This window comes from Oxyura jamaicensis, chromosome 8 (genome assembly GCF_011077185.1).
Source record: "Oxyura jamaicensis isolate SHBP4307 breed ruddy duck chromosome 8, BPBGC_Ojam_1.0, whole genome shotgun sequence".
NCBI classification, from domain to species: Eukaryota; Metazoa; Chordata; class Aves; order Anseriformes; family Anatidae; genus Oxyura; species Oxyura jamaicensis.
Window position 1 is genome coordinate 1,207,370 of NC_048900.1, and position 13,724 is coordinate 1,221,093.

At 35.2% G+C, this 13,724-nt stretch overlaps 1 protein-coding gene across 4 annotated transcripts in view; it reads left to right on the top strand.

Moving 5' to 3' along the window:
• Positions 1-13,724, top strand: part of FNBP1L (formin binding protein 1 like) — a 52,471-nt gene that overhangs the window by 26,628 nt on the left and 12,119 nt on the right. For all 4 annotated transcript variants that reach the window (XM_035333900.1, XM_035333899.1, XM_035333901.1 and 1 more), the window contains exons 3-9: positions 4,676-4,729; positions 6,274-6,421; positions 6,828-6,890; positions 8,417-8,521; positions 8,838-8,966; positions 11,035-11,181; positions 11,838-12,041. In XM_035333900.1, the coding sequence (XP_035189791.1) occupies positions 4,676-4,729; positions 6,274-6,421; positions 6,828-6,890; positions 8,417-8,521; positions 8,838-8,966; positions 11,035-11,181; positions 11,838-12,041 (850 nt within the window). The remainder of the gene's footprint in view (positions 1-4,675; positions 4,730-6,273; positions 6,422-6,827; positions 6,891-8,416; positions 8,522-8,837; positions 8,967-11,034; positions 11,182-11,837; positions 12,042-13,724) is intronic.

A 13,724-nucleotide genomic window follows, 5' to 3' on the forward strand; every position in this document is an offset into this window, starting at 1 on the left:
CTTTTTTTTTTTAAACTCTGAAGCATTCCGACACTTGGGGAGATGGAATTCCACTTTCCTTAATGCTAGGTGGTAATACAAGTTATACACATAGTAACAGATGAAGCAGAATAAGATTTCTAAATTTGATCAGCTTCTCTTTATAGCAAATTTAAAGAAAAAAAAGTGATTATTCTTGAACTAGTTGTTTCTCTTTAAAACTCAACATTGTAATCTTAAGAGATTTCTAGTTGATCTGAGCAAATGCATTTTTCATGGTTTTTATTTCCTTCTGCATGCTATTAAGTGTCTTTTTTTCTAAATAAAATAGTAATATATGTGTATGTTTAGTCAAATTGAGACTTACCAAATTTTTATATGCAGAATCTTGGAAACATTTTTTAAAGTCTATGTAAGCTCAAATGTGAGCTTATTTGGCCCAGTGTATTTGTGAGTTCATTCATTTGTCTTTGGAGTAGATTGTTAAATGTGGCATTCCAAGACTGCTACGGCCATCTTCTTGAAGGACTTAGGCTCAGAGAAAGCTAGCTCATAGTATTGTTTCAGAGACCTTCGTCATCTCTAGCATATCTACCAAAATTGCTAGGTTATGTTATCTGCTAAGATAATTAATAGATCAGACTGGCTCATGGTCATTTTTGACCACAGCTCAACTTAGTGGGATTAATGCTGCTGATGAAGGAACAAAGTTTTTAATATTCCATTGGTAGGTTTTCATTTTGTCTCCTTCCAGTTATAGTATGAAGTAAACTCCCTAAAAGTACAGGAGAACTTAGCAGAGTGGCAAGAGTTACTTGGTAAAGTAAGCACTTAATTATTTTCATATTTTTTTTATTTTTAAGCTCTTAAATTTCTCAACCAATACATACATACACATGTATGTATATTATTCTGTGTATTTTGCATGTGCATATATGCATACATATACATACATACAAACATGCACATAAAACTCAGTATGCGCTGTTGGGGGCCAGTACAAATCTCACAGGGAGTGGGGGTAAGTTGTTCATAGTTTCTCCTGCTCCAATTAGGGATTGAGAGGGACTGCTGTTAATTGCCATTGAAGCATTGTCAGGCCTGCTCTTCTAATAAGGAAGTATTTAAATGAGTCTTCCAGTCTGAAGCAGGAATGCTCTTTGAAAATGAACCAAGTGACTTGTATCCATTTGTGGTCGTGTTCACTTGTGGAGGAGTCTGAAAGTATGTAAACTAGATTTCTTTCTGGGGAAATTTAACTGTGGGAAGCACACCTATTCTGTAAATGCTGTTGGCTGTTTAGCTCGTGGAAATGGCTAGAACTGGTCTGAACTAAAACCTCCAGAAATTCGTGTAGTGCAAACATTGGGTCCTCAGTGCTATTGCTGTCCTTTAAAGGTCTACTTAAAGATCTAAACCACTCTAATTGCTGCTGTACACATATCATAAGGTTGCCAGGTTTTGGAAAAACTAGTGTAGAGCCATACTTGGGGTCCTGAGAATTAGACCTGTGTTTAGATAAAAATGTTAAAGATTGTTATGCCTACTTTAAAGTGTCAGTTGGCTCCTCTTTGAAATAAAACTTGACTCTTCGGATCCACCTTCATCCTTAACTTCTAGTCAACCTTTGTTTTTTCAAAGATTTACATTTAATTTCTCTGGTATCTTTCTAACTGCCGGTGTTCACTTGTAAAAAGCTTTTGTGCTTCATTGTTCACATGAACACTTGCTTTTTCTTTTAGCTGTAAACTCTGCGTTTGCTTGTTAGTTTATATTTATTATTAACTTTGATTGTTGTACTTTGTACTGTTTATTGAGCCTTGAAGTACTTCTCTCCTGCCACTTTAAACTGTATGTTTGTGGTTTCTTTTCTCTCTTGTAACACCCCTGAAAATCTTTCCTTGAAAAGGCTCTTGCATGGTTGCTAAGCTACAGCATTGTATGCCTGGTATGCATTTCACCTTCTGAATAATAATAAGGTGAATTTCAGGAGTTTCCCAGTAATTAATAAGCACTGAGTAGCAAAGCAGAAGTGTAAGGGAAAACGAAACATGGGAAAGTTACTTAGCTAAGAAGATCATTAAATCCTTTTTTTTTTTTTTTTTTTTTTTTTTTTTCCTTTTGATTTTATGAATTTTGCAATCCAAATGTCTCCTTTTAATTCCTACTGAGTTGAATTTTACAGCGGGCAGTGGATTTTGGTGATGGTGAAGAGTGTTTGACTTGTTTTGACTTTAGTGAGAAAGTTCTCATACAGTTTGCAGATACCTTTTAAGAAGTCAGTGGTTTTTTTCTTTCTTAGAGTGCCACTGGATGTGAAAAGGGTGTGACGATCTTACAGTTGTTCTTTCTGGTTGTAGTGTCTGAGCATGTGGAAAGAGACAAAAGATGTAAGCTTGTTGTTTCCACAGTGACTTCCTTCTCTTATTTTGGTATATGCTTAATGATTGAACATGATCTCACTGCTTGGACCCAGCTACCTTAGAGATAACACGTGATTTCCAAATAAAGAGACTGGGGAAATTGCAGAAGGATTTTTAGATGGAAGCAGGACTAGTACCCGTGCTTTACTGATGAGATGGTTAGTAGTTTGTAGCAACCAAAGTCACAGGTAGCCAGTGGGAATGGGATACAAAACATACGTGCAGGATTTTGTTTCATAGACTCTTCTGTAGTGTTGAGGGTACAGTTTGCTTTTGCTGTCCAGTTCTTGGCTGTTTCTGAGGAAAGTATTTTGAACTAGATTAGATTAGTAGCAGCTGTGGGCTACTAATTAAGAATTAGTCTAAGAAGTCAAAGGCCAGTTGTCTCAATTATTACTGGGCAGACGGAAGAATTATGTTCAGAGGGCAATTAAAAGACAACTGTTAAAGCAGCTCTGAAGGTTGGCATTTTGTACTTAGTTTATTCTTTGGGTAGGTGTGTAAAACAGTTTAATTACAAAATATTGTCCCTTTACACAAAACAAAAGTTCAAATGAAGCGTTATTTCATACCAGTTAAAAACCAGAACCATTCTTTGCATAATTCAGGTTCCTTTCTCAAGAACACACTGAGAATTCTGCCCTGACAAGCTCAAGGCAAACATTTTGCTTCTTGAACAAAATGTTTAAATTGCGGGCAATTCTTTTCATTTATCTATTTTTTGGAAGGTCTGGGTTTTTTTAGGGATGTATGGAAAAATTGTCAGCGTTCTGTTGCTTCTGTTTATGGGTTGTAAAGCAAATAATTGACATTCCTTACTTTATCCTGAGATGTCAATTCCTACTTAAAAATATTACTTGGATAGTTTGAAGGAGAGATATCCATAATGGACGTTGTCTTCCACAGTTTAAACTGAAGGGACGTGATTAAGTGGTTCTTATGTTTGGAAAATACGGGAAATTTTGTGAGGGTATGGGCATTAGTCTTTCAGTGCTGGTCTGTTTTATTTGAGTAGTCAATCTCTTTTTAAATAGCATTTGACGCTTTTAAAACTACACAGCAACTAAAATGCTTTGTGATTTTTTATTGCTGGCAAAATACCACTGTCTTAGGGAAAGGAGAACTGTAGTACAGTTATAACTCCCTTTTTTTTTTTTTTTGTCTCCTGGAAAAAATGACAATCTTGAACAAAGCTTGCATAGTAACAGAAGAAAAAGGCAAAAAAAAAAATCAACATTGTCCAACTACTACAAATAGGAATGAAATTACGGATTTTTTTTCAAGACAGGCAATATGTGTCTTCTTGGATTTCAATAATTTTAAAAGACTTGCTGTGAGAAAAGCAATGTTGTAAGTCAGGACAGATTGCTGTGCAGGAAAAAGCATGTCCAAAGAAGTGTAAAGCAAAGGTGGGCTCACAGAAAGATTAGAATTTGAAAAAATGCTGTGCATTTTCTCCCATCCATCGTGCCTGTAGAGCTGTGTGGCTTAATTCCACTCTCATCACAGGATTTGGGATGATGTTTGCAGCAGTGTTTTGCAACTGCAAATACTTTGTGGTGTAAGCAGTGTATGCCTGTATTGTTGGTGTTCTAAGGTAGAGTAGATGTGGTTCATATGTTTTCTTAAGGTGCTGTTTCTGCATTGTATGATAAGCAGAATAATTCACATCAGTGTTCTTGGAAATAAATTTGGGCTGTGATATGGTGCAAAGTGCTGGGTCCGTGGATCCTCTTCTAGAGATTTTCTTGGTTTACTGACAACCTGGTGTTCACAAGAGCGGAGGTGAGGCACAACGTAACATCTTCCCTTAAATGAGATGTGTTTCCCCCCTGCGTTGTGGAAACATATGTATGGAATATTTGAAGGTATTGTGGTAAAACCATTGATCTGAATGTACACTCAAAGCTGAATTCAGGCATGGAGCTTTGTGTTCATGGGTATAGCATACAGTGTGCAATATGCATATGTTACATACACACTGACATTAGGTTTTTCTTCCTTATTTGTAGCTTATTTTATATGTATGAAAAGGCTGTTACGTAAAGAACACTTTTTTCTGTCTAGTCACCGTGGAATAGAGGTTATAAAGTGCTTATGAATATATTGTTCTAGGTCAAAGTGACTCAGGACTTTGTTATATTAGGGTCCATTACAAGATTATAAAGGGAAGTCATTGAAATTAAATTACTTGTTCATGCAGTTTACTTACTATATGTATGCCTTGTCAAAAGACACCCTAAAGTAGTGTACTTTTTTTTCTTCCTTAATAGAAATCTGGTTAAGAAGTACTGTCCTAAACGTTCATCCAAAGATGAGGAACCCAGGTAAAAATGTGCATTTCAAGTTCTATGTATAAGAAATAAGGACGGCAATACATTCTGTTTACTTGTCTCTTTATGGATTTTTATTTCTTTTGTTTAAGAAAAAATAGTGAAATGGCTAAGACAACAAAAGAATTCTGCTTGGCTTTTCACACTTCTGTAGTAATTCTTAATCATGAAGCATCGCTTCTGTTTCATTAGTGTTTTAAAGTAGTAAAGATGGCAGGCTGTACTTGCTCTGTTCCAAATTAGTCTTTAGCGAGCTGAAAGTTTGAAAGCAGAAGTTTAGTATGCTCCGTACATGCTAACATTTCTTGTTGTTATTGTTTTTGCTTTTTAGTAAAAGAGCAATGATTACCCTTAGGCTGTGGTTTTTGCTTAGTGCAGTAGACTTTTCTTCAGTGTATTTGTATTGCAGTACGAATATAGCTATTCAGGTTTGAGACTTGAGTATAAACAAAACTCTTTATTTTTGGCAAGGAGAGCTTAGGCCTCTTAAGCTGCTGACCTGCTTTGACTCCAGACAACATAAGTTTGTATGATAAACAATTATAAAGTTGATTAGCATAAATTGTTCCTCTACAGTTACACAAAGTGAGGTGCTTGTTTTGCTGTCCATATCCATTACCATGCTTTAATTTAAAAAAGCATAATACTTTTTTCCTTTAGGGATAAACACTTATGAATGAAAGAATGTGGGCTAAGTTTCAGGTTGTGACTAGAGCACATGCTGTGCACAGAGTGCCTGGGAATCTATGCTAGGATTTCCTCTAGCTCTTTTGACTCTATTTAAAGATCCTGGGCCACAGGGAACGGGATTTCTAGTTCTAGGATGGCGTATAAATTCCACAAAGCCAAGCCTGTGGAGATGGCAGTATTCCACAGTTAAAGAGAGAAAGACATATATTTTAATGTGGTGCCTGTTTTTTTTTCTTTCTTTCTTCCCTTCCACACACACTTTCTACCCTTTGCCCCTCCTGTTCCCCCCTTTTCAGTGCCAGCCATAGTGGCACCTTACTTCCAGCCAAGAGGTGGGCAGGCAAACAGGCAGCTGTCTCCAGAGCTGATAGCAAACTTGTTCTGTAGATCATCCATCGGGATGCATATGAGTGGTATGATTGGCATGTTCCAACCTCAAGACTACCAAGCACATCACCTCTGCAACAAGTTCAGCCTCCAGGCCTAGGGGCGTATATATCCGTTCCCAAGCTCAGGCCTCTCAGTTGGCAGCTTAGGAGATACCACTATACTACAGGGCTTTCCAGGTAGTATTCTTCTTCTTTCTTTTCCATCCACAAAAATCTATGTTCTTATAAAATGTATTTGAAGAGACATTGCAACATATAGTACGTGCTAGGCTCAATGTAGGCTTTCCCAGTTTTCATTTCTGTTGGAATTCAATCAGCATTAAAATAAGGTTTCTTGTAAAATGTATCTGATATTTTCTTCAATTTAATCAGGAGCAAAGACTGTGTTACATTATTAAAAAACCAAGCACTATCTCACTTTTTGCATATGTCTATTTGTGTGTATGTGCTTTCTGTCAGGTTTACTTCATGTATTGCCTTTTTTAACATCCTTAACGAGCTGAATGACTATGCAGGACAACGTGAAGTAGTTGCAGAAGAAATGGGACACAGAGTCTATGGAGAATTGATGAGATACTCTCATGATCTAAAAACTGAGAGAAAAATGGTAATTTCTATATTTTGATTTTATAATAGGATATCAAAATGGATGTCTTTGAATAGTTTGTATTTGTTTACCCAGTTTCATGAACTCAGCAATAAATAGGCTTTGTAATATGCATAATTAAAGTTATTCATGTATTTCTATGTACTGGTTTACTACAGTTATTAAAACCTGAGAATTGATATATTGGGTGACAGTGCTTACTGGTAGCTTTTTTGCCAAAGTGAATTTCATATGTGGTACTGTTCTTGCATCATTAATAATAAAGTCCAAAGAATACTGGTAGCTACTGGAGATGTGTATCAGAGTGTGCCAACTAGAGCTCAAACTAGATAATGGTACTAGTAATAAAAAAGAATATATATATTTTATATATATATGTAAATCATCTTATTTCTGGTGTTTTTAGCATCTTCAGGAAGGGCGAAAGGCTCAACAATATCTGGACATGTGCTGGAAACAGATGGATAATGTGAGTTTGGGTTGGGGGGGCTACCACATTAATAATACACAACTTGTCAATGGAACTGATGTCAGCTCCCTTGCTTAGACTTTAACGTTTAGTTATTTTATTGAATGGCCAAATCAGACTTAGTAACACCCAAAAAACATTCCAAAGTGTTTGTAGTTCACTGCTTAAAAATTCTTTTGCAAACAGCTATTTAGTGTGTGTATGTGAAGATTTGGTATTTATTCAGCATAAAAGCATTAGATTTTAAAATGGGTACAGACTTCATTGGTTGCTTCTCAGTGGGCTCCTATTTAGTTAGAGACTAATTAGTAGTGACAATTTATTTCCATGAAGATGAAATCTTAAGTATTTGACTTGCATTTGAGGGCTTGTTATATGAGGTCTATTCAAGAATACCACTGCAAGCCATGATCCTTTCAGGAGTTAGAAAGGAAATTTTTCTAGAACAGTTTACAGGCAGTGGTTTTAATGATTAGAAAATATAAAACAAGTATGTTCACGGTGCATTGTGATATTCTGCTGTTTCTGTGTCTTTGAAATTTGTTGTCTTTGGGAAGCAAAACTGGAAAGGTGAATTTCTGTTTTGTTGTTGTGGACTCAGATAAGCAATGTCAGTGTCATGTCATAGAGTTTTAATTCATGGTCTGATGATCAGAATAGAAGCAGGTGTGATACTTGAAGATGCTGTTATCTTTCATCCAGATAATTCCCAGAGTTCAGCTCAGTCAATCAGTTGTGTTCTGTGCATGGTATTTACTTGAGTGCAAGGAAATTCATAAAACCTTAAAGGGGCACATTAACCTCAATTGCCTGCCTTTGCTCTGAAGCAGAAGTGCAGTGCTCACACAATCTCGATTGCGTATTTGTCTCTAGAGATACTAACATCTTGAGCTACAAGTTTTTCCTACAGCAGCTATCTGGACAACAGCCAGATTTATTGAACATCAGGTATATGGAGTACTGTTGTCTATGCTGCTTACAGCTACGCCAGTTGATATGAATACTGATGATAATGGATGAATATGCTAAGATCTCATAATAGAGATAAATCCTTCTGATTACCTTCAAAATAATTTAGTTGAATTTATTGAATTAAAATTGAGTATTGAAGATGTTAACTTCAAATTTTACAAATATAATTCAGGATTTGAGTTTTTTGCCCACCCTCCAACTTTCATGTAGGTTATTGAAGTCAGGCTGAACAGTGAACTTGTCTGTTTTCTAATTTGCTGATGTTGTTTGTAACAGGTTATTTTGTATTTTGATTTTATGATATTTTATAGCTTAATTAAAGTTGTTTTCCTGCTGCTACTTAAAGGAAACAAGTTGTCTATAAAAACCAGTTGAATATATTTGATACTTGTTGCATGCCCCTATGAGAACAGTGTATTTACTTAAAGAAAAGTACTTAGAGAATTTAAGGTCTTCATTTAAAGGGAAGCTTTGATACTTAGAATTCAAAGTTGCTATACAAAACCAAAATGGGATAGTGGCTGTAGAAGCAGTAAGTTTGTGGTTTTTTTTAGAGCAAAAAGAAATTTGAGAGAGAATGCAGAGAGGCAGAGAAGGCGCAGCAAAGCTATGAAAGACTGGACAATGACACTAACGCGACAAAGGCTGATGTTGAAAAGGTAAGAGCAGTGCCGTGGGGTTTCTTGTGTGTTTTGTTGTTCTTGTGTGTTTTGTTTTGTTTTTGTTTTTACTCTCCCTTTTCTGTAAGCATATTTTTATTTGTATGGTTATCATCAGTATTGGAACAACATTTTTTGTATAAAATTACGTATTAAATATGCTTGCCTATTACATGCAAAATCAAAGGTGCAGTAAAATGTAAGAGTGCAGAGAGGTAAGATCAATTATAATAATGCTATAATGCTATCATATAATAATGCTAAATATCATTGAAAAGCACAAGACATGTTTGAACTGATAACACTTTCCTACTAGGCTAAGCAACAGTTAAACCTGCGCACACACATGGCTGATGAAAACAAAAATGAATATGCTGCACAACTACAGAATTTCAATGGGGAACAACACAAACACTACTACATTGTCATTCCTCAGATTTATAAGGTAAAAAGTAAGAAAGTATGACTGGTGTTCTTTAAAGGGGGAATTAGATTTTAAATGTCTCTTTTCCTTTTTTTTTTTTTTTTTTTTTTAATAGCAGATAATTCCATCAGGAAATTAACATAATCTGATGCAGTCTGCATTTTATCACAAGACTTGCTGCTTTCAGTAATTATGCTTAGACTTGCAATGAAAATACTCATGAGTTTTTTATTAAAGTTTTATATTTTAGAGATGTGAAATATTACTGAAGAGGTACAGTAGCATAAAAATTTGTGACATGAAAGCAAATGTTTAAAACAGTCATTCTAATAGGGTTTGATAAGTAGTTCTTTTTTTTTAAAATGTGTTGATCTCAGTAGAGTTGTAGAAAAGCACACGGCTATGGGTGACTTTGTGGTTTAATCTATCTCATATATAAGGTATATACTCGGTAGATTTGGAGGCAGAATTGCTCCTTCCTCTCCCAAGCGGTCATTGCTTTATCAGTATTAGTAGCAATCCACAAAACTCTAAAATAATGAAGAAGTAAAAAGTCAAATTGAATCAGTACTTTGCATCTGGAAAAGGACTATTTCTAGGTGCTTTGTTTAACTACTAAATTTTGTTTGATGCTTTCAAAAACAGAGTCTTTCCAGCATTAGTTTAAAGTAAAATAGTTGGGGACCATCTGCTGAGGGAGCATTCAGACACCTAGTGGTATGTATGTTCAGCCACGTGGGAGATTACTGTGGCTGTCAAAACTGATTCTGAGACATGGAGTTAGGAAATGAAAGTAAAAATGCTGACTTTGTTTGAAGATGTATCAATTTAAGCATGCTTCATATTTTCTTGGCTGATTAAAGAATTTGTTAATATTTTAACTGGTAAGCAGCACTTCAGCAGTTCTGTCATTAGCAAACTGAGGGAGTAATTGCAGTCAAGTCCTGGGAGAAACAGCTTGGTTGACCTTGTAGCTTGGATAAGAGTTTTTGTTTATTGCCTTACTTCTAGGGTTAAAATCCATTTTCATTGTGAGATGTATGTTTTCTGAAATTTCCAGTAAAAGCATGAAGTCGTAGTCCTAGTTTTTTTTTGCACTACATTTTTTTATTTCCTTAAGAGTGTTGGCTATACATTGTAAGAGAAAGAGTGGGGAGAGGAGTGTAGCAGGACTAGGCTCTTGCTGTGTTTCAAAGACATGAAATCAGATGCTGTTTTGAGATACCTGCCTTTGCTAGTGTAGATACAGGAAAGGTCAAGCTTCTTATCCCATTTTTGATAACTGGTTGAGGTATGTAATACTGCTTTTTGTTTTCTTCTGTTTGTTTTCTTTTCTACCCTCATTTAGCTGAAAGGTTAATTCCTGAAAGGGCTATTATCTTCATAGGATTTCTCTTTAATTTGTTCTTTCTGTTATGTTTATGTTCCAGTAAGTAGACTTTAATTACAAACTTAAATCGTGTGTACCATTACTTGTGTAATGGTAATCTTCTATTTTCTTGCACACTTGTAAAGGTAATGGTTTGTATTTGAAATCAGAGAACATCTAAATGCATCTAAGTGTAATACTTCTAACCTTTCCTATTTTTTGTTAATCATAGGTATTTATTGGAGAGGATAAAAGTAAAAGCAAAGTTAAAGAAGATGAGATTTCAGGTGGATATACCTATCACCAGAGAAATTATTTCAAACTGGAAGGAGAGAGTGAGGAGATGTAGAAACTAGTAGAATTTTCTCATTATAGTTTCAATTTTTGCATGAAACAAATATTTTTAACAAGTAGGTGGTTGTAGGCATTATACGCAGGCTTTAAAAAAGAATAGAGAGTCCAGTCCTTCACACCATTTAATAAATAAAAGAGTATTGACTCATTGTAATCACTATTCTGTGCATATTAAGTCTATGTCTGAAAGGACTTAATTTTTTTAAACTTAATTAGCTGCTGTTTAGTTAGGGAAATAAAAACACCGGGAAAGCACAGAAATTCTGTACTACACTGTGGTGACCACAGTAAACTGCATACATCAGCATCGGGAAAAAAATCCATAAATAAAAACTTCAATAAAATAATCCTTCTTTGTGCTTGCAGCAACTTCAAGAAATGGATGAAAGAAGGACCATCAAACTCAGTGAATGTTACAGGGGCTTTGCTGACTCTGAGCGCAAGGTTATTCCGATCATCTCTAAATGTTTAGAAGGGATGATCCTTGCTGCAAAATCAGTTGATGAACATAGGGTAAGCAGAATTGAGCTTCTTATTAAATGCACGAGTAAAGGAACTGATACAGATGCTGTGGAGAGTGTTAAAAGTGTCGTGTTTAGTTACGGTAGCTGGTGTCCACCATTGCTGGTGTCTGTTTTCTTCATGTTTTATTTATTTCCTTTGATCTGAAGATCTTTAACCATGTTGTGTATGATTTTGGACATATTGCATTCTGAAACATCCCAGAATACCAGCATGGTTGGTATCTTCTCTGGTATGCATTAAATCATACAAAAGGGTGTTTAGTTAACATCCCGTTAGATCTTACCGTATCTAGTTTCTGAGTGTTACCTTAATTTCAGTGCTAATGTTGAAGGATTAGAAAGTGGAGTAGTAGCTTGGGCCTAAACCATGTTCTGTTTTAAATCTGTGAGAACCAGGGGGGACTATTTGCTGGGTTCTGAATAGCAGGGTTTACTTCGATTTATACTGTTGGTAACACTACTGAGAAAAAAAAAAATATATGCTGTCTTACATTCATCTATCCACAAGTATGCATTTGTGTTCTCTGTTTCCCACCTGTGTATCTTTGTGCTTAAAGGGAAAACCTGTCTGCATGTTTTCCTCTCCTTCTCGCTTGATGGCTTTGCTTGTTTTTCTTTTTAAACTCATTAATGTCCCATGTTTAGGACTCCCAGCTAGTGATAGACTGCTTCAAATCTGGTTTTGAACCTCCTGGAGATTTTCCATTTGAAGATTACAGTCAGAATATTTACAGAACTATCTCTGATGGAACCATCAGTACACCAAAGCAGGAAGGAATGAGAATTGATTCAAAAACTACAGTGGGCAAGGCTAAAGGAAAGCTGTGGCTGTTTGGAAAGAAGCCAAAGGTAAGAAATTTGAAATTACTATTTGGAAAATTAAAATATAAAGATTCAGAGTACCTGGAAGCAGCAATAACTTATTTTAATATAAATTTCCCCTTTCCCTCCACTGTCTTTTTGAAGATGTACAAAGAGATCTGAAGGTTTGAGTAAGGTTGGATATTTATCATATTAAAAATGGGGGAAGTTTTGCAATTTTTCTTTTAGACATTTGTGTCCTGGAATGTTTTTTATTAGGTATTTGATATCCTGCATGGGTTTAAATAGTGTAAATAAAAGTAGCTTCCAACTTCTGTAATTTCTAAGTGGCCATAAAGACTTTGCAATTGCATAGACAAGGTGTTGATTTTGAATGTCAAAATAAAAAAAGGTTGCGAGGGAGAGGTATGGCTTCAGCAGGCAGACTTCAGATCTCTGTAATATTACAACAAGCAACCCGCTTTTAACTGGCACGTTTCATATGTGCTTTTATAGAGGAATATTATATAGATTTTTATTAAACTTGCTAGCTTTGAAAACACTTAAGTTTGTCTGAAAAAATTAAAACCTACAATACCTTACTGATAAGACATACTGTTAAAGCTCCATACATGTAAATATCCCAGAAGGAATATTACTAAGAAATCGGTAAAAATACTCCTAAGCTTGAGGGGGAAAAAAATGGAAAGCAGAGGAATTGAATTGCTCCTTTCAATTGACGCTTTCTGTGCTAGGTGCCTTCATGGATCAACAAAAAAGGTTTTCAATACAAGCATGAGCTAGCTATATGAATGCAGGTACATATTTAAATTTTACGCTAGGATTTTAGTTAGTATTAGAGCATATCAGAAAGTCATTTTAATGATTCCCTCAAATTTCAGTGAGGTTATTTTAATGCTCCAAATCAGTATTTGCCACTTATTGTAGAAAACTATTCTTACAGCTCATTAGTGGTAGGATTTTTTTTTTAACCAATTGATATTATTCCAAGCAAGCAGATCTCTACATCTCCTTCTCAGTGTGTTTGTTATGTGTAACTGCAGCTGTCTTGAAATGAAAATAGATTATTTAGTTTCCACGCAGAATAATTAATGTTTGATATTAGTTTATCATTTCAACGCATTAGTGTAGTTTATCATTTTAATGCATTAGTATATTTATTGCGTTTGACTGCAGAGACAGGTGGGATTTAACCTGCTCTGAAATTAGATCACAACTACTAGTTTGGTAATAAGCCATCTTCCCAATAATTTTGTGCAACCCCCCCCCCCCTTCTGTGGACAGTGAAGCATTGAAAATCTAAATTGGTTTACATTCTGGATGTTGGCATTTACGGGAGTTACAAGAAATTCCTTTGCATGATGATAGATGAAGAAAGCTGACAGTATTTTTTTTCCTACTTCTTTTTTGGTATGTAGCATTCAGAGACTCACCCCTACTGTCTCCTATATGGAACCACAGATGTACATATACATATATGTACTACATGCACCTCTTCCTTAAGTACCTAGAGGAAATGGAAGATTATGTCAATTTTTTTCTCCTGTTTTTCTGGGAGGGATGGTTGGATACAATTCATAAAAAACAGCAGCTGGGAGCAAAATATCAGATTATATATAGATATATAAAATATTAAAAACAACCTATATTTTAACAGAAAAAATACAATTGAAAATTTTAAAAATATATTCTTATATTAGCTAATATAAG